Below are 26,315 nucleotides of genomic sequence, written 5' to 3'. Positions count from 1 at the left end.
AGTCCCTACTTCAAAATTTCCTGTCCTTTTTGCACATTCAAATGCTGCACAGCTTTTCCTGTATCTCATGCTGACAGCACCTAGTTTTCCTCATGGATCACAGATACTTTAAATGTAATTTTTGCTTCTCTGTAGTCTGTGATTAACTGTAATGGCGATTTTGTTTTAAATCTTAATTGTCTTAACAAGATAAAACTCATGTTAAAATTTGTCCTTTGCAAATTGTTAATATTTCAGATATTCTGTCAGAAGGTTATGTTGTTTGGTCAATTTATTAATGCTTTTGTTTTGCTGCAGTTTGAAGGATGGCTATTTATATGATGTTAGCCTTGAAATGACTGGAATTTATCCTAATCAAGCTATATATTGACCTGATTAGCAGCAAAGTAATCTGATTTTAGTTTCACTGCACTTCAGCTTCCATGTTTTTGTTCCTTTCCTCCAATTATCTTACATATTTGATATTAATAAGCCAAGTTTGCATTACTGCAACCAGTTAAAGTATCAACTCTGTTCATGTTGTAGAATACCAACTGTGGACAAGCATCCCAGCATTGCTAGGATGATTTTAAAAGACATTAAGTCCAAAAAGAGTTGTCAGAACCAGAATCCTAAACTCCTCAGTTTTTTTAAATGTTAATGAGGAAAATGTTGCAAAATGTTACATATATCTTACTGCCTCTTCAGTGTGCAGAGAGAGCTGTTCAGCTGCTTCTTAATTTGTGCTATTAATTCAGGGTCAAATAATTAAAATTAATCACAATAAGTAAAATCTAGAACTTGCTGGTCAGATCTTTTCCTTTAATTGATCATTTGGTCTGCAAGCTAAGTGTGGAATTGCATCAGACCTTAAATATGTTGCATGATATATAATTTGTATTACATTCCCTTTGATTGTGAGTAATATATACTCTTTAATATCTGAGTAGGGGGGATGTGCATGTTGAATATTTTATGGTAAGAAAAAGCTGGAGTTTCTTTTTCATCTGTTTTATGTTGTACACATTTTGGTGTACATCTTTGCACCTCTATTTTTTGAGCCATCATCATGCCAGCACACATTTATTGATGCACCAAATATGTGTATGTGCATGTTATTCAAGTAAAAATCAGTGTTTTTGATATGCAGTGTGTACATTTTTAGCCTGAACTTATATAAAATAATTTTTGGAAAGGGCCTTTAAGCATAGTATGCAGTATGGGTTGAAAAATCTGTAAGGTTAGATACAGGAGTTTTGGCTTAGGCAGCAAGGTCTAGTTCTATAAAAATACTGTATCAGAAAGAATTTACTTACCTGTTGTTCTGCTTTTGTATAGACAATAGTGGAAGGTTATAAACTATCAAATATCTATATGTTCTGATATTGTCTGCCGTCACCTAATTTAATTGAATGTAATATGGTGGGAAAAAATCCAGTCAAATTAAAAGGATCACTTTATGTTAAGACTTGTAATCAACACAGTCTCCAATATCAAAAGCTTGATTTATTTAGAGTAATTTAGCCTGAAAAAGATCATTGATATTTACTGTGTGGTTTTAATTTTTTCTTTTGCTTACATTCATTGTAAGATTCACAGTGATGAATGTAATGGATCTAACTATAACTGTATCCTGAATTTTATTACTTTATGTCTTAAACAAATTGCTACTAAAGCCTTACGCATAATTGCCTTTTTACAAAAAATAGTTTCTGTTGTACAAAGTTTACTAGAGCATTGCTTCAGTCTTAAAAGGTCTGTCTTTCTGTATTATTTTTTCAAACTGAATTTAAGACTCCACTTAAGTTGTGCTGCATTTGTCAAATGTATTTTCTGCTCAGTGTGACCTGCCCAGGTTATCTGCATGTCGTTATTAGCAACAATTCTTTAAGCTGGTTTAGAAGTGTGATGTGCTCAACTTTCACTGCACTCCATTCACATACATTTGATTCCCATGCAGATCAGGAGCGCTGAGATCCTAAGTCAGTGTTCCATGTTGTTCTGAAAATATAGAGAGAGAAAAGCTCAGACTGATTAAGTATTGCACTGACGATATTTATGCTAGATACTCTGAATTTTCTTTAAAGAATTTTATCTGCAATCATTTTAAAACAGTTAGCAAATTTACAACAGTATGAAAGGAAGCTCCTTGAAGCAATGGATATTACTTTTTTAAGAACTTCCGGCATACTTGAGGTTGAATGCAGTATCAGTTCTTGCTGTGTCTTACTCTGACAAAGAAAAGCAAATGTCAAAGATTAATTTAAATCTATTAGAAAAGCTGTACATATAACCTTGACTGTAATACCACAATTCTTACGTACAATTTGTATTCTGTAGGATTGTTGGCAGGATGTGAGATATGAAAAGGTGGATAAACATCAGTTTGACAAGATTTATTCAGTATCAATTAAAAGCCAGACCCCATGAATAAAAAAAAATAATGCTTTTCATTGTCAAACAGTTTCACTTCAGTAATTTCATTTTTAATGTGGAACTATAACGAGCTTTATTGCAAGTTTCTCCACACAGAACTGATCATTTTCTCCTTCTGATTTTGAATCTCTTTTGGAGAACATGAATTCAAGAGTATGGGTGTATGTATAATACAGAGATCCATTTTCAGGATAAAATCAAAAGAAACTAGTAAAATACAAATGTAATACAAGTTATTTTTTTGTTAAAAAAAATCAAATTCAGAGTGCTTGTGGAGTAACTTTAACTTAGATTTTTCAACCCCTGATGCAGTGGGAAAATGTGTTAATTGGCTTCTTGATTTCAAATGCAAAATCTCTGTAATCGTCATAATAAAGGCATTGTTGCTGCTTTACATAAAAGTTGAAAACTCGGAATGTCTTACGTGTCCACTGATTTTTTTTCTTTCTTACAGCTCTGCCAATATCTGCCGTGCTGAAATGTTTTAATTTTTGAATTTTCTTCCTTTTTATCTTTGTTTTCTCTGTTGCTGCTTTTTCTGTGACACAAGCCTTTCATTATAGTCACTCTTCTTTTTTCCTTCCCCACTTCTTTCTTTTCCTTTTTAAAGCCATGAGAAGCCGATCCATTGGTGAATGTGCTCTGCCATCGGCCTATATACGCAGTGCTAAAAGTGCTCCTGTTCTGATCCATACTTCCAAACCCTTCTTGCCTGATATTGTTCTCACTCCCCTTTCTGATGAGCTTTCAGGTAGTGCCACCTCTGCTAATTTCTGCACCCCCTTTATCACTTTTTTAAACCTTCTGCTTTCAAATTCTGCTAAACCATTAAATTTTTCAAAGTAAAAATACTTTGGGGATGGTGGGAGAGGGGAAGAGATTAAGAATTAATATTTTGAGTTTTGTAAGACACCATGCTATTTTACAATTCATTCTGGAACTGTTAGAAGTTAGTGCTGTGCCAATGTTTACGATCATAAAAGAGAAAATTTGAGAAATCTCTTCACTTTTCCAATTTATTGGTAAGCATCAATATAATACCTGTCTACCAGAGAATACAACTAATCTAAAATTTTTATTTTTGATGAGTGAGGGAGGGAAAGGAAGAACTGAGTTTTACTTTAATTTGCCATTTACGTCTTTCTGTGTAAATTTTTTAATTCAGTGTCATAGATGTTGTGTGAACAACCATGATGATACACTTTAGCACTCATGAAAAAAGAATATGGTATCATATAATATGCTTAGAGTATTCCTGTTTTTCATTACTCTATAAAAACATGAAAAAAATCTGTAGTGTGCAATTCTCAAGTGTGATATTTTGATGTTATTTTCCAAATGATACAATTTTTAGGATTGTGGTTTTACTCAACATTCTGTTTGGTCCAGCAGGGTGGTTGGCTACAAGTTGGACAGTAGCTTACTTTGGATGTTTTTCTTCAAACAAAGAGATTCAACAACTGGAATTAGCACAGACTTTAAAAATGCATGTTTTCAGATAATGCAGTGTTTCCAGATATTACCTAGGTATAAATTTGTCATGTTAAGGCTGACAATCATGTTATGCCTTTGTATCAATGAGTGGAAAAAAAATTACAGTGCAGTGGGAGGATTATATATAGTCAAAATGGCATACAAATAAAAAGACTTCATGACAATAATATTTTTATAAGATATTTTTTTTCTTTTCTGTCTCTCCTGCCTGTCTTTGTTACCTAAGAAGTACCAAGAACTGTATCTTCATAATTGTATTTTGTCATGTGTCACATGTCACAAAATTCTTGTTGTGAAACAGAAACTTGATGCCTTAGTATTCAGTTTGAAAACATTATTGAAAAATCAGGTTTGAAAATCAGTATTGAAAAACCAGATTTTCACAATGAACAATTACAAAGTATTTGAATACAATGCTTGACACCACAAACAAAATTTAATAAAATACAAATTATATGTAATAATTAATAAAAGTATGAGTGCAAAGAGTATCTCTTCTGAGATACAAGGGATTATAACTTAAAAGGTAGAGATTTTTCTAGGAATGATACATAAACAATTAGAAAATGGATCCTACCTGGCCATAGCATCGTTGGAAGTAGTGCTTAGTGAAGACCTTAAGAACACCCACAGAAGGGTTATGAGCTTTCACAGTGAAATATTACTTCATCATCACATAATCACTGATACTTAATTACCCTTTCTTAAACAAGAAAAAGTGCTTTTGTAGTCAGTTTTATCCATGTTTCTGAAAAGTCCTGGCTTGCATAATACTTCTAATGGGTCCCAGGCCTGATGGTTCTCTTGCTATTATTCTTTATGTTGATACTCATCCAATCCAAAAACTGCACGACCAATGTAATTAAAAAAGTAAAATGACATTACAGACCTTTGTATTTCTAACATAGAAAAAGTCCTAAGCCCTTCCTGGTTTTGATGTCTTCTCAGACAGATGGGTGTTGCAGCAGCTTCATGATGTGCCCGAGAATCTTGAACATTGCCAGAAAACTAAAAAGCTCTAGTGAAAAAAAGCAAGCTGTTAAAGTGTTCATGGGGTTAATAGCAGAGAAAGGGAAACACTGTCCACTGGATCAGAGTGCACTTTGCTCTTTTAATTTTCTGCATTTTTTATTGTGCTCTCTTTCTTCTTCCTTTTTTATTTAAACATGGAGCTTTATCATTTTCCTTGCCTTTTCTTCTTACATTAAATATATTATTTCTGAAAGCTGCCTGTTTCCAGATGTACAGCATGTAATTTGGGAAGTAATCAAATTGTTTCTATCATAACTGTGCTCTAGGTAAGGAATGGTGTTCAGCTAGTTGTGACAGCTGTTCATCTTATTACAGGAATATATGAATATCCCTGTAATCCAAAATGACTTTACGATCCAACACAACTTAAAGGAGAGGACATTTCAAATTATTCCAGAATAATAGGATGCCTAATATTAAGTTTTTGGAAGTAGTTTTAATCTTCTTTTTAGTTGTGAAACTCATCACTGAAAGGTGGACCCACTGACAACTGGTGAATCTGGGCAGGTAGTCTAACAGAAAGCATTTATGACCAAACTTTTACCTTATGTACTGTATATTAATTTTCAAAAGTAAGGCAGAAAATCTAACTGTAATTTGTGAGACATAATTTGAAGATCAATCAGTAGATTGCTAAAATATATTGCAGAAGTTCAATATTGACATCCAGTCATCTAGCATCATAGATTATGCTTTTCCTAAGACTGTAATCCCTTCATGTAGTTTCTGTTACGCTGTATTTCTATGTGCAGAATATTTGCAACTTTTCACTTAGTAACTGTAAAGTGGAAGTGATTTATGCTTTAAGGTGTTTAGTTAATGAAGTGATTTAGTCTAGTATATCTGTTGCAAATCCACAGTATTTCCAAAACGAACTTTCCTTTAGCGTGTCAAAATCATGGGGAATCCAGTCTTGCACATTTACAAGGTAACTAGTGAAATGACTACTCATTCTGGAACCCTTTGGGGATTTTCAGGTACAAGACCTGAAATAAAGTGCCAATGAGATGTAGGCAAGATTCCTAGAGGCAGTGGACAAACTAATTATTTGCAGGTGGGAGATTTTTCCTTATCTGCTAGGACTAAAAGAGTCAAATCTTGACATGAAAAGGAGATTCATATTATGCCTTTACAACTTTGTTCCTAAATCATTAAGTAATGATTATGATGAAATGTAAATAAATCATGATTGTAATGTCAGTATGGCTGTAATTATTGTTTAACCCCAGAAACTCACAGAATGGCTGTGTTCTCTTAAAAAAACCCAAACCAACAAACTATTGAAAGCTCAAAAACATGTTATTTTTTCTCCACTTCCCAAATGGACTTTGTATGATGAAATAAAAACCTGCCCCAGTGTTATACAGGGATCTTCTATTAGCACTCATACTGTCTTGTCAGAATGTGTCTCTCCATGAGTTTGTATTTTAGCTTATCTATCTCACACCTGATGCTGAAAAGTTTCCTTCTCTTTCTGCCTTCTAGCAGCAAAAGGAGAGGCAAGGTTGATTTAGGAAAGCTGTGATTGTGTGAGATTGGCCAGATGTACGAATTACAATATTTTCCTTGCTGTACCTTATGAGGAACCAGGGCAGTGTTTCTCCTAAGTGTGCTCAGGGTCAGACACAAAGGGTCAGCCTGCTGGCACACAAACTCCTTGGGAGTTTTGGGTGTTCCAGTCTGACTGTACATCTGTGTGCAAGGGTGAGCCCTGGTTGTGAAGAAGCAGTTCATTTGGGTTTTTAAATGCTGTCTGTGTTTTCAGTGCTGGTATTACACAATAAGATTTTTCATTTCCTTAGTTTCTTCATTTTCTACAAAAAATAAATCCTTATTGGTGCAAGCACGTGTTTGTTTGAATATGTGTATTTGTGCTTGTCATGAATATGTGAGCACCTAAAATTAATTCTGGATCAACATTGAAATGAATTTAGCTGAATTTATTTAAATGTGTGGAGCTGCTTTGTGTGCATTGTGAGTTCTCTGTCCAATTATTTTTAACATCCTAGGAGCTCATAATCACTGCATGCATGCACGGCATGGGATTTTTGGGCTACTGCTTCAGATAAGGTTGAGTTTATAATAGATTTGAAAAATGTATACTGAGGGCTCAAGATGAGATCACTGTAACATAGTTGCGTGTATTAATATCATATATATAATCGTGCATACCTTTGACTGAATCCTGTGGTCATTTCTTTGCAGCTGTAAGAAATAGCTTGAGTCTACATTAGCATAACTTCTGTTATTCCCTGCCTAGGTCAATAGGGAGTTTGAAATAACAGTTCCAACTAGAGAGGGACGCAATTCATTTCAGACAGTGTTAATTCATGTAGTTAGTAATAAGTTGAACAAAAACAATGATGGGAAATTTGTTGCTTATCACAATGGAAGAGAAAAGGAATAATAGATTGTGTTGTATTCGATGATTTTTCAGTTCATGTTTGTTTTCTGAGATGGCTTGGATGTCTGTTCTCTTTTTCCAATATAGATCTCTCAATTTCCTGTCTAATAGCTTCTTTACAGTTCAGTAAACTTTATATGAGGTCAAACTCTTACTCTCAAATTTTAACTTGTTTGCAAAATTGAGCATGGAAATAGCACTTTCCATCTTCTTGGAACACGTGTTTACTTGAGTACAGACATATCTCATTCCTCTGGTTTATATACTTTGTTCAGATGGAGAATATGCAAAAATGCTGCTCCATCTCTAACATTCTCAGGAAAAGTGCAAGCAGCTCAAAACAGCATTTAAGGGGACTTCAGATTATCAGTATTCAATATTACTGAAATATATAGAGAGATAAATGAAGTAATAATTTGAAATACTTAATAACATTTATATCTAGAATTTAGTAATAATAGAAATATATTTTAAAATGTAATTACATACATAATTATTTTAGTTGTAATCAAAGTTAGGGGAGTGAAAGGGGCTTATATTTTGTCCTGATATTGAGTAAATTCACCATTGCAGTCCTGAAGTTAAACCATCTAGATAGAACAAGGTAAGTATGTTTATTGTGGCAAATAACTCTTGCTGATGTTCATTTAACCTATGTACTCTTATTCCTGAATTTGAAAGTATCTGCAACTTTTTAAGTAGTAGGTAATAAATAATCTAGGGAATAAAGGATTCTGTCAAAAAGAAGCCAACAGAAAATTGAGTAAACTGGTTTTACCTTGCTGTTTAAGTGCCTATCTCATAAAAGGACTGGAAGGGATAGCAGATAGTTTACTTGTCTGCAAGGGATACTTAGTCTTGCCTACAGTGGAAATTTGATAGTATATAGTATTCCTATAACATGGTAGGAAATCTGAAGAGATGCATAAATGTTCTTTATTTTTGTGGATGATGTGAAATGAGCTGAAGACACTTTTGTACAATTCCTAGGTGATCCATGTTGGAAGTGCAGGTTTCAATACAGTTAACTATGATTTTTACTGACACTAACATATTAAGAGTCTCAACAGAAACAATGAATCATGAATGTAAATGATAATCACAAATTCTGATCTTTTCATAAACAAAAGTAGGTTTACTCTAATGTTAACTGTTGTGAGGCTGCAGGATGTTTTTTGGTATCAGGGTACTTAATTCTGTAATTCTCATAAATGTTGCATTTGCCTGAGTAAAACTGGAAGAAGAGGGGGAGGTAAGCCTTCATTAGGTATTTAGTTTCATATTTTGAAGATGAGAAACAAAACATCCTTTTTGGAGAAAAGGGTGTATCTTTAAATTGTCCATTATGTATAGTCACCTTTTCTGTATAGGGCCAGCTCTTCCTTGTCATTTAAAAGCTTTTCTGTTCTCTTTGGAGTTGCCCATTTTTCTGAAGATGTAAATTCCACAAAGGGAGTACTGCTGTTGAGCTAATTTGTATTCCAATAACCATTTCCTGAACAAGCTAGCTGGAATAATATTGGTTGAATTATTGAACTTATTGGCACAGCTCTAGCTTTAACTGTATTTCCAAATGTTCCATGACCTCATTGTTTGTTCTCATGCATGTTAACATTTAAAACTGTGTTCTGATGGTCTAACTCATTTATATTACATTCTGTACTGGATATTATGTGCGTGTGTTTTTAACACTGTAGTATTGGAAAAAGTATTTTTGTTGTATGTGCTAAGAAAGCAAGGTTCTGAATTTTTCTGGCTTTTATAGTCACATAATTAGGATGTAGTGGTAACTATATATTGTCCCTATATGTAAATTTTTGTGCATGTTACATATACCTTTTCCCTACAGACATTGACGATGCTCAAATTCTTCCACGTCCACCTCGAGTCAGACATTTTTCTCAGAGTGAGGATGCTCCAAGTGAAGTTTTTGGTGCATTGAATGAAGAGCAGCCACTGCCACGAAGCAGCAGCACCTCTGACATCCTGGAACCATTCGCAGTTGAACGAGCCAAAGGTGCAGTTCCTGTCATTGACAGTTCATCCCATCATGCTCCAAGCTTACAGAGTTCCACTGAGACCTCTTCAATGCATAGATCCACTGAAAGCCATATCACTGATACAAATAGCAGAGAGTCCTCCTTGGAAGTTGGGGATAGTATTTATGACCATCTTTGTCATTTAATAGGGCCGGTAGAATTTGCAAACACTGCCTTTGAACAAAGCCAGTATGTTGACCTTGAAGGTGAAGATGATCTCCTTTCCTCTCTGAGAGAATATCTTATTAAAGAAAAAGAAGAACTTTGCGGTAACTTTGAGATAGATAAACGTGAGGCTTCTGCTCATGAAGTTGATACATCAGTAAGTAGGAATGATAGATTACCACTGGATGGATTAGAAAATGGAGATCAGACTGGTCAATGCACGACTAGCAACACTGTTGCAGAAAGAGCCAATAACACAGAGCTGCAACTAGAACAAAACCCAAGTGGCTTTATAAGTAATATTGCACCTGCTCAAGTAGACTTTTTTACAAGAAATCAAGCGCTCAATAAAGCCAGGCAGTTAGATATTGATAAAAAATATGAAAGCATGTTTGATCATGGGTCAAGTAGTCTTAACAGCAAAGAAGGGAAGAGATATCTTTTCAGGCAAGCAGCCACTGAAACTGATGTAGATTTAGTTGTGGAAGCACCAGTAGCTGAAAAACCTAAAAGTGCCCAGTTTAATGAAAAAGCGACCAACTCGCGTATTGTCCATACAAAGAGAATTCTTCCTAAAGCGCAAGCTGATCCTCAAATGCCTCACATCACAGGCACAAGCAAACTGGCACCAACTAAAAGAAGTATATCTGAAACTGTAACTCACAGGGCTAAAATCATGAAAATAACAACTAAAAAAAGAAACAGCGTTCATGTTACTTTTAGGCCATCTACAGAATCGGTTCAGTTTTATAATCCTCTTGAGAACAAAGAGGCTGCTTGGAAAGCAAGACTTCGTAAACTTGGTGGCTTCAGTAGTAGCAGTAGTGGTAGCAGCAACAGCACTACCAGTGCAAGCAGTAGCTCATCAGCTGCCACAGAGCTGGTTAGACCTGGAATATACAGGCATCTAGATGCAGGCAATGCTGCTTCGGCTGGCAGCAAGCAAGTTAAGGAATCTACAGAGACTCAAGCAGCTGTGTTGCAGAAAGAAGGTCTTGCAGGTAGTCAGTTCCAATGTCGTAGTGCCTTTAGAGCATCAGGTCAGGAGTCGGCACAACAGCAGGGCTCCCTGGGTGGTGTTTATAAAACTGTTGTACATGCTCTTTCGAAGCCGAAGGCAAATGTTTCCCCACAGAGGCAGAACAGAATGCCAGCAGAGGCTCCACTGAGGGATCTGTACAGTCATGTAATGGGCTATTTTGGAAGGAAGGCTGCAGGTGAGCACTAACAGTGTGCAGAGCGCAAAAGGAGAAAGGCAGCACCAGTTTGGCTTAATGCAACTGAAGCAAGCTCTGATAAGCAATCAAAAGGCTTTGGGATGATCACTGCTTTCCCTGTTTGGTTATGCATGCGCCTCTAGCCAGCTGATTTTTTTCCCAGCATAAGTTACATTTACATACTTTAAATTACTAATTTTTCTTTTCAAGATATTTAGTTGAACCTCTTTGCTGCTGAAGACCATCAGGTTAGGGAAGAGGAAGAGACAGTAAATGACCTAATAAAAGATTAAGCCTTGAGACTTTTGAATTTTCATCTACCATGCAGAGCCTTCAAATTAAGCCTACTGAATGATTGGCAATGCCTATATTTATCAGAATGTGTTATTTTACTCTGAGTGTAGTTTTTTTTGTCAGAAGGACCTGGCTCCCAACCAATTAGGTTGAACTAACTGTATTTCTGGTTCATTTAGTGTGTTTTCTTCTTCCTCCTCATCCTCTTCCTCCTTTTCCTCCTCCAAAACAAAACCAGAAAAGAGCCCCTCAAATTTACATTTGGAGGTAATTTTAGATAGTTTTAAAAAAACAGTCCGAAATAGCAATCTGCTATTACTGGAATGATTTCATTACAACAGTTCTCTGAGTCTAATCATAAGGTTTTGTTTTGAGTCTGTTTCAAAACATGTCATAGGCCTTCCTATATTCATTCATCCAAAAGGCTGCAGTTAAATCTTGGCAAATCTTCCATTGCTTTCTTTTTTTCTTGGAATCTTAGATGTTCATGAAGGTCTTGTGATAGTCTTTCACCTGCTAACTATGAGACCTCTGTGGACTGATCAAAAAAGAAAGCTGCAACTCTAATAAACATTGTCTTAGTTCACATAACCGTAAATGAACAATAAATTAACTTTCAGCAGTAATGCAGGTTTTCTTTTTTCCCCATTGTTATGCTGGCATGATTAACAGAGGATTCTGCAATGTATCCTGCATCAAGATGTTAATGCCACCTGAGGGCAGTCTCTGTAAGCACAGCACCTGAGAGCGGTACTGTCACGGGTCTCACAAAAATGATTTGCTGCTCTTCTTCAGAAATTAGATTTCTGTAAAAGACATATCTAGGAAGCACCAAGTTTAGAAGTACCTGTTATTTAAAATACAACATTTAACACAACCTCATTGTTAGAATAAACTACATTGTGATCTCATGAGGGATGACACTGAGGGAAAAAATTTCTATAAAGAGAACATGAGCTGGAATAACTTGAAGACTTTAAAGGCTAATATCGTAAAGTCAGGTGTAACAGCCATAGCTAAAAGTGAACAGTATAGTTATATCAAAAATATAATACTAATAAAGGATTGAACTTCATTAATTGTTCATAACCAGCGATCATCTAGAGTTAGAACTTTCATTCCATGTACTAGCATGTAATTTTATTGTGTAACATTTTCTTTGCACTTTTCATACTAATTGTATACAATGCCACATTGCCATTTGTCATTGGTATCTATTACAGCCTAGTTTACTTTTTACACTACATTGCTTTTCATTAGGAATGCAATGAAGAAGGGGCCTGAAGGAATCACATAATTTTTTTAGAATTTGTTACTTACTTGTGATATGGAGGAAGAGCATATGCTTTATCCTTAAAGCAAGCATTAACAACTTTGAATAGTGCTTACCTATAAGCTTCCTGCTCTTAAAGGTGGAATTGGAAATCAACTAACCCCTGCTTAGTGGGAAGAAGAAGCCGTACTAATTCTGAAAGTAGAATCTGCTTTAAAAGAGGGACATTCTTAAAATGCATGTTTAGCAATTTTGATTTTTAAATTTCTGTTAATTAGCAGTTTTTTTTCATTTGTTACATTTTGTTTTGAAAATGTCTTGGTGCGTTCTTTACTATAAATGGTTGTTCATTTGTTTTTAGCTAATAGAGAGGACATGAGTCAAAAGCTGCACCCTATTGATAGTGATATTGGCAGTAGCAATACAAATGTTCCTGACCTCATGGATGAATTTATAGCTGAGAGACTCCGCAGTGGTAATGCACCGGTAAGCCTTTAAGCTTGCTGTATTTCAATACTTAAGTCTCCATATATGTATAAACTCATCAATGATATGATAAATCAGTTCACCAAAAAGTGTTTCTCTGGCTTTTATGAATCAGAATTAAGAATATTGCTTAGTTATTCCTTGCCTTTGGCATAGATTCTTGAGATTTTATATAATTTGTGTTTTCATATCTGTTAAATCTTCATCATGGAAACAATGCAGAAGTTACTGTCAGATGAATAGTCTCATTGAATTAAACAGTCTTAATTGCACCTGTAAAGAATCTGTACATAGACCCTTTAAGAATACTACTTTAAATGTAAATTTGCAATCCTCTGCATAGTATGTAATTGAGTAACATGCTGTAGTACAGTACTGTTGTCTACAGGTATAGTCAGTGCAACAGACTACAAAACTACTCTCAAAATAAATGTATTTTTCCTTGATTTTTTTAATTTCACTTCCAAGTGTTGAATAATTTCTTGCAAATAGTGCTCTGCTAATCAAATCTACTTTCCATTTGCTTCATTCCTACACTTCTCCAAAAGTGTTATGTTGTTTGGAATGGCATTCATAATAAGAAATTTTAATCTATTTTAAATTAAGAATTTCTGGCTACTGTTAAATTCTTATAGAAGGTGACAACTGATTTGAAGAGATAAGTCCTTACTAAGTAATAAAAGGGAAAATACTAAAAAAAAAATAAACTGAAAAAAGTTGCAAATTAAGAATAGAATGGGTAACAATTTATAGTGTTTCAAAATTGTTTAGTTCTTTTTTCTTAAAAGCTTTCAAGGTCATTTGAAGACATGCTCCTTTAATACACACTCCTCTAGAAAATTGTCAGTAAGGAGTTGGTGATAATAAGGGATAGAAGAAGATTCTTCAAAGTTATTTTAAAAATTGTTTATTTATCACCATTTATAAATGTCAAGAGAGGATCTATCTGTCTATGTGTATACTTTTTTTTCTCTTTCGTATTGAACTCATGTTTATGAAACTTGATTGTTGGCACAAAGTAGTCTTGTTAGTAAGTCTTAAGTTACACAACAAAATGCTAACTTGTAGTGTATTAAAAAGGTTAACTTAGTCTGAAAATTAATGAAAGGGAAATCATCACAGCTCATTCCAGAAGAGAAGAAGGGAGGGATTTGTTTTACAAAGAGTACTTTGTTTTGAGAATTGATACTTTCCTCAGGTAGCAGAAAAGAGCTGAGATAAGTTTGAGTAAATATTCTGAAATTACTACCATTTTTTTAATTAGCACACAACAACAGACATGCCTTCTTAAAACAGTACCAACTTACTAAGATTAGGTTTAGATTGCTATATCTATTGCATACTAAAACCATATCATGAAAAGGTTATTAGTCTGAGTTAACCTAAAATTAGTTGTAGAGTAGGAAAAGAATACAGAACTGACTGGGCCTAGTGTCATAATGCATACAAAGTAGAAAATGGCTTTTCTACTTTGATATCTCTTCCCTCTCAAGCAAACAGTGCTGTCTGTAGAAAAAAATGCCTTAAAGACTTCAGATAGACCACTTACTTGTACATGAGTAAATCTGCATGCCTTACTTCAGCTATGTGTAATTGTTTGTGCTCCAAACCAGTACCAAAGTGGTGTTTTAATCATAGGAAGATGAATGTGTGAATTAGTAAATCAATTTGCTCCTTCTGTAAATTAAGTTTTTGATTATAGTATGGTGGCCTATTGGCCATTGTGTCTGAAACCAAGGTTAACAAGTTTTCTTCAGTTATTTAGAGTGTAATACACTTCTTAACTATTTTTCTCTCTCATGTCTTGCCTACCATGCGGCCCATGCTACTCTGAATCCTAGCCTTTTATGAAGTGTGTCCAAAAATCCACTGTGCTAATAAAATTTGTATCTATGAATTTCTGTGACTGCACGGGCTCTTCATTTAGGGTTTGGAAAATTTTGGTATTTAGAATGATGGCAATTTCTGGTTTAGGTACTTAAGAACTGTTTGTTACATCCTGACTTCAGCAAATGTGGGATTGCTTTTTCCCATTTTATGTAAGTAAGCCATCCAGGATTATAAGATAATTTATGTATCTTCAATATTTAGAATGTGACAAGAAGAGGAAGCAGCCCTGGCAGCCTGGAAGTTCCTAAAGACCTTCCTGATATATTGAACAAGCAGAACCAAATGCGTCCTGTAGATGACCCAGGCGTGCCTTCCGAGTGGACGTCACCCGCCAGCGCGGGCAGCAGTGACCTCATCAGCTCAGACAGCCACTCTGACTCCTTCAGCGCCTTCCAGTACGACAGCCGCAAATTTGAAAGCAAGTATATTTTCCCAAAAGTAATAATACTTTTGATTAATGTATTGCATTAATCAAAAATTGCATTCCTTTGTTTCATTTGTTGTTTTTTTTTCTTCCCCCCAGATAAAGTTGTATGCCAGCAGTTTTCTGTAGAGAGAGATTATTTTGATTTTCCATTGAGATCGTGAGCAAGTTAATGGAGCAAGAAAAGTTCTTAGAAGAGGCTATTGTTTTTTTCAGTATACCAAAACAAAAGAGCACTGGAATGCTACTATGCAAAGAGGAGAACATAACTGAACAGAAGTTAGAAAGTAATATTGTCTCCTCTGTGGAGCGTATCCATCTGTTTTGCACAAAATATAAAAATTAAAGATTATTTATTTTGGCAATAATTTTGATTGTTTTGAAAAAAAAATAGGTAAAACTTAAGAAAAGGCTTCTGATATTTTTACAGTGATCTTTTATGTAGCTATAGATTAATCAAGATATTAAGTGTAATATGGTAAAATTGGTGTGCTTTGTTTAATAACAGAATGCTTTTCATTCATTTTATTTATCCATTACCATCCTTGTTATCAGAAGGGGTCTATATGGCTGCTAGGAATTATGACATCATGTGTAACATAAGATAAAAATAATATTTATGTAGTATAATTTTTGGAAGAAATTACAATTCTCATATATGTCTTCATTATGCAAATAAGTCATGGCATTTAAACCTACATTTCAGCTTGACTTTTTGTTAGTGTTGAGGATAACATTTGTTAGAGTATCATTTGCTGTAATATTTTTAGTTTGAAGTTAGTTCTTTTACAACAAGCTTGAATATTTCTTCCAGCTTGTAAATTTTACATATAAATTCCTTCATGTATGATTCCATTATTTTTGTGTTACTCAGCTGTAAATGCATTTACAGCAACTAAGCAGATTACAGATATACAAGAAGAATATCTTCTGCATAAACCAAGTCATGGGTTTATGACAGGAAAGCGAATATTCATAATAGTCAGTACTTTCTGCTGTGGTATTTTATTTAAATTTTGCAATAGTGTTCTAGTAGCATAGAAGATGCACATTCAAGGTTTCTGTTTAGTTTGGAGGTCCTGGGCCTCTGGGTTTTTTTCATATTAGTGGTATTTTTATGTTGTAAGTTAATACAACAATATTTTCTCATACAGATTTCAGCTTTGGCACTGAGGCAGGGACACCAGCTTCTACTGACGTTGATGCAATTTCAGGACAGCAACAAAGTGCCGAGGAACAAGAAGTGGCCAGTCTAACTACACTCCACATAGATTCAGAAACAAGTAGTCTCAATCAGCAACCATTGTCTGCTGAAGCTGCAACTATTACTGGTAAAGTAGATTAAAAATAAAAAAAGTATTTATTTCAAAAATCTTTCACCCAACCAGAAGAATGCAACTTCCAGCTTCTGCCAAGAATCTATATTCTGTTTAAAATTATTCTTTTATTTCCCTTATTTTTGATTGCTATTGAAAAGTAATATGTGGAACAACGTAAGTGGAAGAATGTAAGGAAGTTTTTGCTTTAGAAGGTTTACACAGTGCTCATTCAAACCAGTGTATCACACTGAAGTATCTTGGCATTCCTTTATATGCATCCATCTTAATATCTCTTTATATTGTCTGTTTTCTAACTGAGAGGTTTTATTATGCAAAATGTTAGTTATTTGGCCATGTAACATCACTTTCCATTTGTATAACTGAAAAGTGATGCAGTTAACCAAAACTGAGTGGGCTCCTGTCTGAAAGAGAGAATGCTTCTCTATGAATGATCTGAAAGAATGGTCTTTTGCCAGGTTTTGTACTTGAGAATTAAAGATGTCCATTTTCATACGTCTTGTTCCATAGCTGTTACATGCTACCATTCATCTTACAACCCTAGTTTTAACAAGTAACAAGTTGCAACAATTATCTATATTTCTGTGAAAGCTTATACCTACATATTGTGTCTTGTTTTCTGTTAGAAATCAAGCACTGCATTTTCAGAGATATGGAAATCCCTTTACATCCTCTGCCATAATTTCCACTTATTAAAAGTGCCCTTCTGCTGAAAGAACCATGGCATTAGCTTTCATGGACATTGTTGTTCAACTTGCTCCACAATGTTCATCTTCACTTGTGTTCTCTTTATTTTTCTCTTTTTTGTGTGCTTGTTGAAAGTCTTTGCTGTAGATCTGTTCTTTTTCTGTTTGTTTGTATGTTTTTATGTTAAAAACTTCATTACTGTTTGGTATTTTTGTCCAAGTGTACACTATAATTGAATTGATAAGATTGCAATTAGTGACTAAGTTGTCCATTGAGAGATACTGTGGTTAACCCTTCTTGCTTGAACCACTGTTTAAGAGAGGCAGCTCTTACGTGTCATGCATTTAGCTGGGTTTCCTGATTAAACAATACTTATGAAATTGTTTTGTCTGTCTCTGACATGTGTTCCATGCACCCAACAATATTGGAGTCTATTGTCTAGTTTTTGCTAAATTGACATAGAAGAGAACAGAAGGATGTTATTTTCTTAGATGTTTTGTAAAAGATAAGCTATCTAGTGAAAATTGCATGTATGCAGACTCTCATGATGGAAGCTGCAATGTGAATTTCACTATATTAGATGCCAGCAAATCAATGCAGAAACTCACCTCAAAACACACTCATAATAAGTTTTTAGTGGTTCTTCTGATCAGAAAACTACTCTTTCTAAATCTGAAGGGTTTTGGAAGAATAATTTCTTTTTGGTATATGGGCATTACATCATAGTCTAATTAAATGATAAAATTTGCTATTGACTACTGTTTACTAGTCCTAGAACAAGTTGTACCTGTGGAAGTCTTAGAGTTGGATCCACATATGCTGGAGTATCTTTTAATGACAGACTCCTGTAGTTCTGCAATTTCTCCATAATTGTTTCGGTCCATTCTCTTCTATCATATGAAGATAACTTTGCCTCCTTCCTCTGCTCCCTGCCTTCCCTGCCTGCTTTTTCTTTCCATCTCATTCACTTTCTTTCCCTCTCTATCTTGCTCTCTCTCAATTTCTCTCTTCCCCATCACTCTTTCTCTTTTTTGAACTACATTCATCTCTCCCCAACTAATCAGCAGAATGGAAATTAAGTAAGAAAATACTTCTTTGAACATCTTTGCAGGGTGTATTTTACTTTATCTCTGCAAGCATATGGGGAACTAGTGGTCAGTAGCCGGAAGAGATTGTTACAAGTCGTAGGAAACAAGTCTGTGTGTGCAGCAGTAGCGTCCCTCTATCCTGCACAGGGGTGTTGATTTAAATTGATAGTAAAACCTTCATTGTCTTAGCCATTTAAAGGAAATAGAGAGCTTTGCAGTTTAACAACATAATGAAGATTGTTTACTGCAATTTCTATTCTGATAACAGTGATAACATTTTCTCTCAAGTTCTTTAAATAATTTGTTCTCTTTATTAGAAAGAACACTTCTCTCAAATGAGAAATGTTCTTCAATTATTCTCATGATAATTTGGGAAAATTGCTGTTTAAAAGACTCACTTTTCAATTGCTGTCCTAAAGTTCACTTTATCACTAATACTGAACTTTAGACATAATATTTTTGTATGCCTGTTACATTTATTGAAGAATTAAAATTAATACTAATTCTTCTATTTTAATATGTGGTAATGTGTAGAAAAGTCTGTGGTGAATACTTGTTCTCTTTTCGTCCACCATGTGACTGTTCTGGCTAAACCCAGCTATTTATAAGGATCTTTAGACAAATTCAGGATGTGAAACGTAAGATATTACATAAGAAAAATACAACTACCTACTGCCTTTCCACAGATGACACAGTAGAGACCACATAATTGCCTAGAGAGGTTGCTCAGAGACTATCACAGAAAAATGCCTTTGTAGCACTGTCATTTAGACACTTGTGATTTCCTGTTTTAGAGGAAATAACACTTCTCTAACTATACAGAACTTTCCCATATGGATTTTCTCAGCTCAATCAGTAGAAAAACACCAAAGGTTATCAGTTACAGGTTTGAGTTTATATTTATAAATGAGCATGAACATCTACAATCCTGGAAAAGCATTTCTTCCAGGAAAATTTTTGTTTAAACATTTTGCTAGAGAGAAATTTAGGTGAGGTAATGTGATGAGAAATTTGGCTGTTTCAAAACACTGAAAGTGCTGCGAAACAAACCCGTTTCAAATTATTTGGACCTAAAATAGAGGTCTGCTAGTCCATCTACCTGTCTGATTTTGATGTTCATCTTTCAGCTTTTCTCCATGTACTTTGTTTTCTTTCAGAACACCTCTCACAGGAAGATCTTACTGTTTTATATCTTTTCTTGGCTCAATTTGATACATAAAAGCGGCTCAGTTTTCTGTTAATGCTGTATTTAGACAACATTTCAATAGCTCAAGAGAATAGAAAAGATTTTTAAAGTAACTGTTAAAAATTGCATTTACAGGGTCTGAAAGTGCTTCTCCAATCCAATCTGCTCTTGGATCTCGATCACAGACACCCTCTCCTGCCACTCTTCATGCAGATCATATTGAGCAGAAGGATCTGCAGCTGGATGAGAAGCTCCACCACTCTGTTTTACAGACACCAGATGACCTAGGCAATATCTGGAATAGAAAATACAAACCTGTTCTTTCTTTCTTTCTTTCCTTCTTTCTAATGCAACGTAGTGAAGTAGCTAGTATCACATGAGTTGTAAACAATCCTGTACAAAGCTATTTCATCTGCACTTCAAAAAAAATTTAAGTACAGTGATTTCTTTTAAAACCAAACAAAAACCTTTTGCATTTTAACATGCATTTCGTTGGAATTTTTAGCAGTGGATTAATAGTCTACATATTTATAATTGTTCTTTTAACTGCTTAGAATTGTGTCAGCTTAATCTAGCATGTGGTCCTATCATGGACTATTTTATCATTGATGTACAAATAACATGACATAATTTCAGTAATCTTATCATTTCTCCTTGCAAATTTGGTTTGTTTCCTTTCATATTTAAACCAATTTGTAATTATGTCAACTATCTTAGCTATCAAATTCTAAGATATGTTTTCTTTGTAAATACAATGTGAACATTTCTCTCACATTTGGTCTCACAGAAACAAAAGAGTGTCTGTTATGTATTTCAGAGCCATTTCTTGAAGTAGCCTAGTGATGGACAGAAAGATCATTCTGTAAAATCTACAGCCTAGAAACCAGTAGTATCTCTACCACTGTGTGGCCCAGAAGTTCAAAAGAAGAAGCTATGTGATTAGGCTGAATTCAAATTTAATTTTGATTTGGTATGCTGGTGGGATACTCAAGATTTTCAGAAGATCCCAGCAAATTAAACACCTGAGGGTGTAGAAAGAAGATTCTGAATGCCTGCTGCTCTCAAACTGGCTCTCAAAAACCTCTATCTAGGTTTTTGTGGCTGTTTAGGGAGTTAAGCATGACCTGAGTAGACTTGAGCCATCATAATCTATTGAAGGTTTCTTTATATGGACAGTCTAGATAAATCATCTTCTACCTAAAAAAGAATGTTTAATTCGTATAGCACTGATGTGTGGAAAGAGCTAGGTGGGTGTTAGGACTGTGGTGCTAAGTTACTGAATGTTGCCTCTCCACTGATACAAATTTACTGTTTAAAGGACAATAGCTATAGACAAGTTTAGTAACACTTTTCTCTTTTACTTGCAATAACATGCTTTCTTAGTAAATTCTAAGAAAAATAGTCTTTATGTTTTATTAGGAAAAACGTGAAGTTGAAAGATAATTTTCTTTGAAAGCAGGCAGGTGGAGTTCTGGAGATTCATTGACTTCAAAGAATGTAAGAAAATACTTACAGAAGGAGTGGCCTTACTAGGTCCATCAGATTTGTATTAGAGCTCCAGCAGTGACCTTAAATGTTATTTAATGAAAGAATATAAGAAACAGGGCAATTCTTCCTCTACAGAGTTTATAATAGACAAAGCTTAACATATATAGTGTTGAGGTGGCTGAATGGGTAAAAAATAGCTTATTCTGAAAGCCCAATCATTCTGTTTTAAGAAGACCGTGTATTTAATAGTCGTATCAGAACTTTTTCTTTTCTGGAGAGGTAGATCTCACTATACTTTCTTCTGTTACAGAAACTAGTGAATTCCCCTCAGAATGTTGCAGTGTGATGGCTGGGGGAACCCTTACAGGATGGCATGCAGATGTTGCTACAGTGATGTGGAGGAGGATGCTAGGAATTCTGGGAGATGTCAACAGCATCATGGATCCAGAGATTCATGCCCAGGTTTTTGATTATCTGTGTGAACTGTGGCAGAATCTGGCCAAGGTAAAAGAACTGAACCTTTTCTCCAGCCTGACATGTTTGGGCAGGATTTTCAAGAAGAACAAAACATTAGCTTATATATTTCCCTTAAATAATTCTCTTTCTGTTTTGTTTTTAATAATTGTAGATAAGAGACAATCTTGGTATTTCAACAGATAACCTAACTTCACCATCTCCCCCAGTTTTAATTCCACCACTGAGAATTCTAACACCGTGGCTCTTCAAGGTAAATTTGAACTCTAAACTGTGAAACAGAAATAAAAGTTAACATAAGTGTAAAAGAGTTTTTAAAGTAATTTTTTTTATTTAAGTATATTAAATACTGTTTTAAAATTGTAGGCAACAATGCTGACTGATAAATACAAACAAGGAAAGCTACATGCTTATAAGCTTATTTGTAAGACAATGAAACGAAGACAAGATGTTTCTCCAAACAGGGATTTTTTAACTCATTTCTACAATATAATGCACTGTGGACTTCTTCATGTTGATCAAGTAAGTTAATTATAAAATTCAAGATAATGTAAATGTCATGACTGAAAATAAAATTCTCTTCTCAGAAATACTCAATGTATTTTCATCTGAGTAATTTAACTTTGTTTTTGAAATTTTGAAATTGTGACTGATACTTTCTCTAAGAACAAAACTTTGATAAATGATCCTCATGTTCTTGATTGTATTCAGAAATACTTTTTTTGTAGTCCATTTCAAGCAAATAGGAGGGCAGAAAAGGCACTCTCATTTTTTAGTGATTGTATGTTACAGATTGAAGTATGCAAGAAAGAGAAGGAAAAGATCTCTCTTAAATCCACTGTTCTTCTTACTCCCTGATGCAACAGTTAAGCTAGTAAATTGAGCTCACTACATTGGAGGACTTTGTTTCTACAACAAGTATAGGAGCTAGCAAACTTAGATGTACTGAGCATATCTAATCAGTGGGAGTAGACCTTTTTCATAGGTTTTGGTATTAAGAAGTCTGAAAATACTGTATGGCTTAAATACTTTTTAAAGGTTGGCAGAAGTGTAAAAAAGTTGGGTATGTGAACTTTTTTGAGGAATGATTATGGGCATGGGAAGATCAAAGGTTCAAACAACCCAGTTTTCTTTAACAGGAAAGAACAGAGCTAGTCCAAAATTATTCCAGAGATGATTGTGGATAGAACAGATCTCTAGTTTCTGTCCTCTGACAACCATTAATGCTGCTTTTCATGCTGGATTGAAATCCTCCTATGATATACTGCCATTAGTCAGATATTACTAGTAGTGGAGAATTATTCAAAGGAGATAAGGCAGGGGGTAGAGGTACCTATCTGTAGACTAGGAAAATTTTTTTATAATTAAAGTATTTTATACATTTTCAAGTACTTTCGAAAAAATTTCATCATGTACAATGATTTTTGAAAGTGACTCACTAAGTCTACAAGAACATCATATGCTGTGCTGATTATCTACATACCAGAGATGTTACTAAACACTTTATTAGCTTTCTTTAAATTTTGGTTCCATATGGTATATGTAAGAGGCTAATACCTTTTCTAAAGTTATAGTCAGGCAATACTTGCTAGAGAGAATCAAGCAGTTGTTAAAGCTGGTTATCTTACTATATCTCTTCTGTATCTTTTCAAATGAATGGTTAATCAGTTACAGAACTCTTAAAAGCTGACTGTAAATTAATATATGAACTTTTTTCCAAGCTTAAATTGATCTATAATATACCAAGTTTACTTACATTAATATGAGTATACTTAAGGAATTTATCTTTTTGTGCTACTCTTCTCTCACTAATGAGTGTCTTACTGGCCACAATGAGTTTTCTTTCTCACATTTTTACTTTCTATCTTTGATAAATGCCTGCCTTTTTTCATTCATTTTTCGTCTTGATTCGTGTTGATACTCTTCCTTTTTTCCCTTTTCCTTCTGCGAGGATATTGTCAATACAATCATCAAGCACTGCTCTCCTCAGTTCTTTTCACTTGGTTTGCCTGGTGCTACCATGCTTATTATGGATTTCATTGTAGCAGCAGGAAGAGTGGCTGCTTCTTCTTTCCTCAATGTAAGTATTCATCAGTTAATTCTCATTTATGGGTGAGGAAGAATTTGAGAGAATACTGAGCAGTATATTTTTCCTTGACTAGGGTGTTAAATTGATCCCAGAATTCAATGTAGTGGTTATCAAATACAGATAATGTTAGTGATTTATTCTAGAGTACTACACATGCCTCTCCAGAAAATATGTGAAGAATGCAAAAATTACTGTTGAAGCAAATTACTTATTTTGGAGTTATAAAAATTGTTACTGCCATTTTTCTGTGCTTGAAGATGTTTTAAGTAAATGTCCATTTTGACTGTGATGTCATTAAAAAAATGTGCTTATTCCTTCATATCTCTGCTATGGAATGACTTTTATGATCAGGCTTGAGAACTCAAATGTGCTAGTGTTTGCACTATTTGGATTTTTTTTCACATTTCTGAGTTTGTTACACAGGCAAGTTCAGCCTTATATAGTAATACTGATGTGATTACCTAGTTGCTGTTGGCCATGCATATTATACTCTCTCAAATCCCCCATAGTCTCCTCCAGCTGTCTGTGAATTTTGACTGTTTCTGCCATCAATCCTTCTCTAACCAGTTATGAAGTGCAGCCTCCCTCCAGGTACTATCTGAAGCCTCTGTCAGCCTTCTACACTGTAGCCTTTCCTGTTCAGTGATGCCTCAGTAGTTTTCCACATCCTGGTCAATTAGCAGAACTTAAGGCCTGAGCCCAGTTGGCAGCTCAGTCATTTGTAGTCCTAACAATGCTTCTGCCTCCTTTTGACTGTCTTGGAAAATGAGAGCAGGGGTGTGCATGGGTAACAATCCAAAGAGCTGCGGTCTCTGTTTACTCAACTCTGCAGGGGCTCAGAATTTCTGGGAGAAAGCAAATAGCTGTATACAATTTCAGCCATCCTTCTCCTTTAAGGCAGCTAGAAATGTCAGCTTCCTGATTGCAGTAAGAATATATATTTCTCCCTACCTTTTTTTTTTCAGGCACCAAGAGTTGAAGCCCAGGTTCTTTTAGGATCTCTAGTCTGTTTTCCCAATTTGTATCGTGAACTACCAGCTCTTCACCCAAATATTCCTGACATTGCTGTGTCTCAGTTTACAGATGTTAAGGTAGGAACTTTAACAGTATTTGGCTAGTATTCTGTTACCAAATATATGTTTAATATTGTGCTTTTGCAGAAAATACTAAGATCCTAAAATTTTTCAAAAGTAATTTCAAATAGATTATAAGATTCAAGTTCCCATAAAGTCTTGTCAAACTTTATACTTCTAAATATACATTATAACTGCTATTTACTTAATGATAAAGTATTTTCTTATGTTTGTAGAAGGAAATGATACATTATCCTACCCTTTCAAGCCTCCTCTCACTAGGGCTACTTGCAGGTATTACAGATTTAATTAGCTGAGAAAAGATCATTGAAAGGTTTAAGATTCATTATTTAATTTATTAAGACAGTTTTATTTATTTCACACCTGAGAAAAAAATATGCCTGTGTTCCATGGGGCCTTAGAAAATTTCTGTACAGTAGGATGTTCTGTGCATCAGTGTGTTCTTTTTTCAAAAGGCAAATATTAAAGAGTCCTTACCTTGTCCATCATAACATAGATAGTGTGATGGTGTACTGAAACTGTACAGAGCTCAGATTGTGTGTCTAAGAAAGGCTCCCCATAAGTTTTCAAAACTGTTTCAGTTTAGGGAGAAATCATGATTTGAGAGCTGCCTTGCTCCTCTTTGGAGACTGATTTTGAATTCCTTCTTTCTCATTTCTATTGTAGAATGGCTGTTTACTTGAATTATGTTAAGGGTAGCCTACAGCTTTAGGGACATTTCACTGTAGTTGAGTCAATTCTTGACAGCATTCTTAAGGTACTGTAAGCACTTACTCTGCAACTAGTTGAGAATACTTTTTAAATCAATTTTTTTTAAAATGCTTGTTTAAACCTCAAAGTAAAAGATTCTTTCTGTCATACCCTTCAGCACTACTCAAGATAGCTTCAGGGAGTTTCTTTTTTTACCCCTGATATTTTTTGGAAATGTTTTGACAAGAATTGGGTAAATGGCTCATCTGCAGAAATTAGGACAGTAACATGCAGGATATTCTTGGGGTGGCACAGTAACAAGTATCTGGGACAGGCTAGACATTTGGAGTAATGATAAGCAAACAATTCATCTGACCACAGCATAGAGACTCAGCTAAGCAATATGCCTGTGTGCACTATAATAATATTTTGATGCTTTCTGTGATGGAGTTATGTGTAAATTAGTGAGTATTTCCTCTTTATTTTAGGAACTCATAATTAAAACTGTGTTAAGTTCAGCAAGAGAGGAGCCATCTGGTCCTGCACGGTAGGTCATACAAAAAGAGCTTCTACATTAATAGATTCTTTTCTTTATTAGACTCTTTTGGGGTGAATACATTAGAGAGCTTAAAGTAAAGGTTTATTGCATTTTATTAATGGTTTTCTTCAACACTATCAAAACTGTGATTCACATGATGTGAATTTGAAATTGCTTGTAATGGAGATATTAAATGAACAAACTGGGCTGGTCTAGTCCAGTATTCTTTCTAGGATAGTGGCTGATAGGAAAGGGTGTTGTAAATAAGGGTAAGAGAGTAAGCTTTCCCAGCCTACCCTGATGCTCAGCTCAGGGATTTTCTGGACTAGAGAGTCATTTTTCTACTCCAATTAGGACAAGATTATTTATGAGGGAGGGATAGTTATTTTTTATTAGATCACATTATCTAATTTGAAAAACAGAAACAAACCAGTGTACATGAGTCCTTCTTTATGGTACAAGAAGCAGAAAAAATAGAGTTAAGAATTAGACTAGGAATGGTTACTCTAAT

The 26,315-nt window shown here is 34.7% G+C and overlaps 1 protein-coding gene across 18 annotated transcripts in view; it reads left to right on the top strand.

The window, feature by feature from the left end:
• The window catches only part of RALGAPA1 (Ral GTPase activating protein catalytic subunit alpha 1), a 132,101-nt gene that overhangs the window by 36,911 nt on the left and 68,875 nt on the right, over positions 1-26,315 (top strand). For 10 of the 18 annotated variants that reach the window (XR_001522074.2, XM_015630322.3, XM_015630324.2 and 7 more), the window contains 12 exons: positions 3,026-3,166; positions 9,195-10,766; positions 12,695-12,819; positions 14,911-15,127; positions 16,288-16,464; positions 19,567-19,719; positions 21,230-21,423; positions 21,548-21,646; positions 21,760-21,915; positions 23,345-23,473; positions 24,448-24,573; positions 25,755-25,813. Coding sequence is in view for 17 of the 18 variants with exons in the window: in XM_015630322.3 (XP_015485808.1) it covers positions 3,026-3,166; positions 9,195-10,766; positions 12,695-12,819; positions 14,911-15,127; positions 16,288-16,464; positions 19,567-19,719; positions 21,230-21,423; positions 21,548-21,646; positions 21,760-21,915; positions 23,345-23,473; positions 24,448-24,573; positions 25,755-25,813 (3,148 nt within the window). In the remaining variant the exon portion in view is untranslated. The remainder of the gene's footprint in view (positions 1-3,025; positions 3,167-9,194; positions 10,767-12,694; positions 12,820-14,910; positions 15,128-16,287; positions 16,465-19,566; positions 19,720-21,229; positions 21,424-21,547; positions 21,647-21,759; positions 21,916-23,344; positions 23,474-24,447; positions 24,574-25,754; positions 25,814-26,315) is intronic. The other 8 variants (XM_015630339.2, XM_015630338.2, XM_015630337.2 and 5 more) reach the window with 3 other exon arrangements.

The sequence above is a fragment of the Parus major genome, chromosome 5 (genome assembly GCF_001522545.3).
Source record: "Parus major isolate Abel chromosome 5, Parus_major1.1, whole genome shotgun sequence".
Taxonomy (NCBI): Eukaryota; Metazoa; Chordata; class Aves; order Passeriformes; family Paridae; genus Parus; species Parus major.
This window is presented reverse-complemented; position numbering and strand designations above follow the sequence as displayed.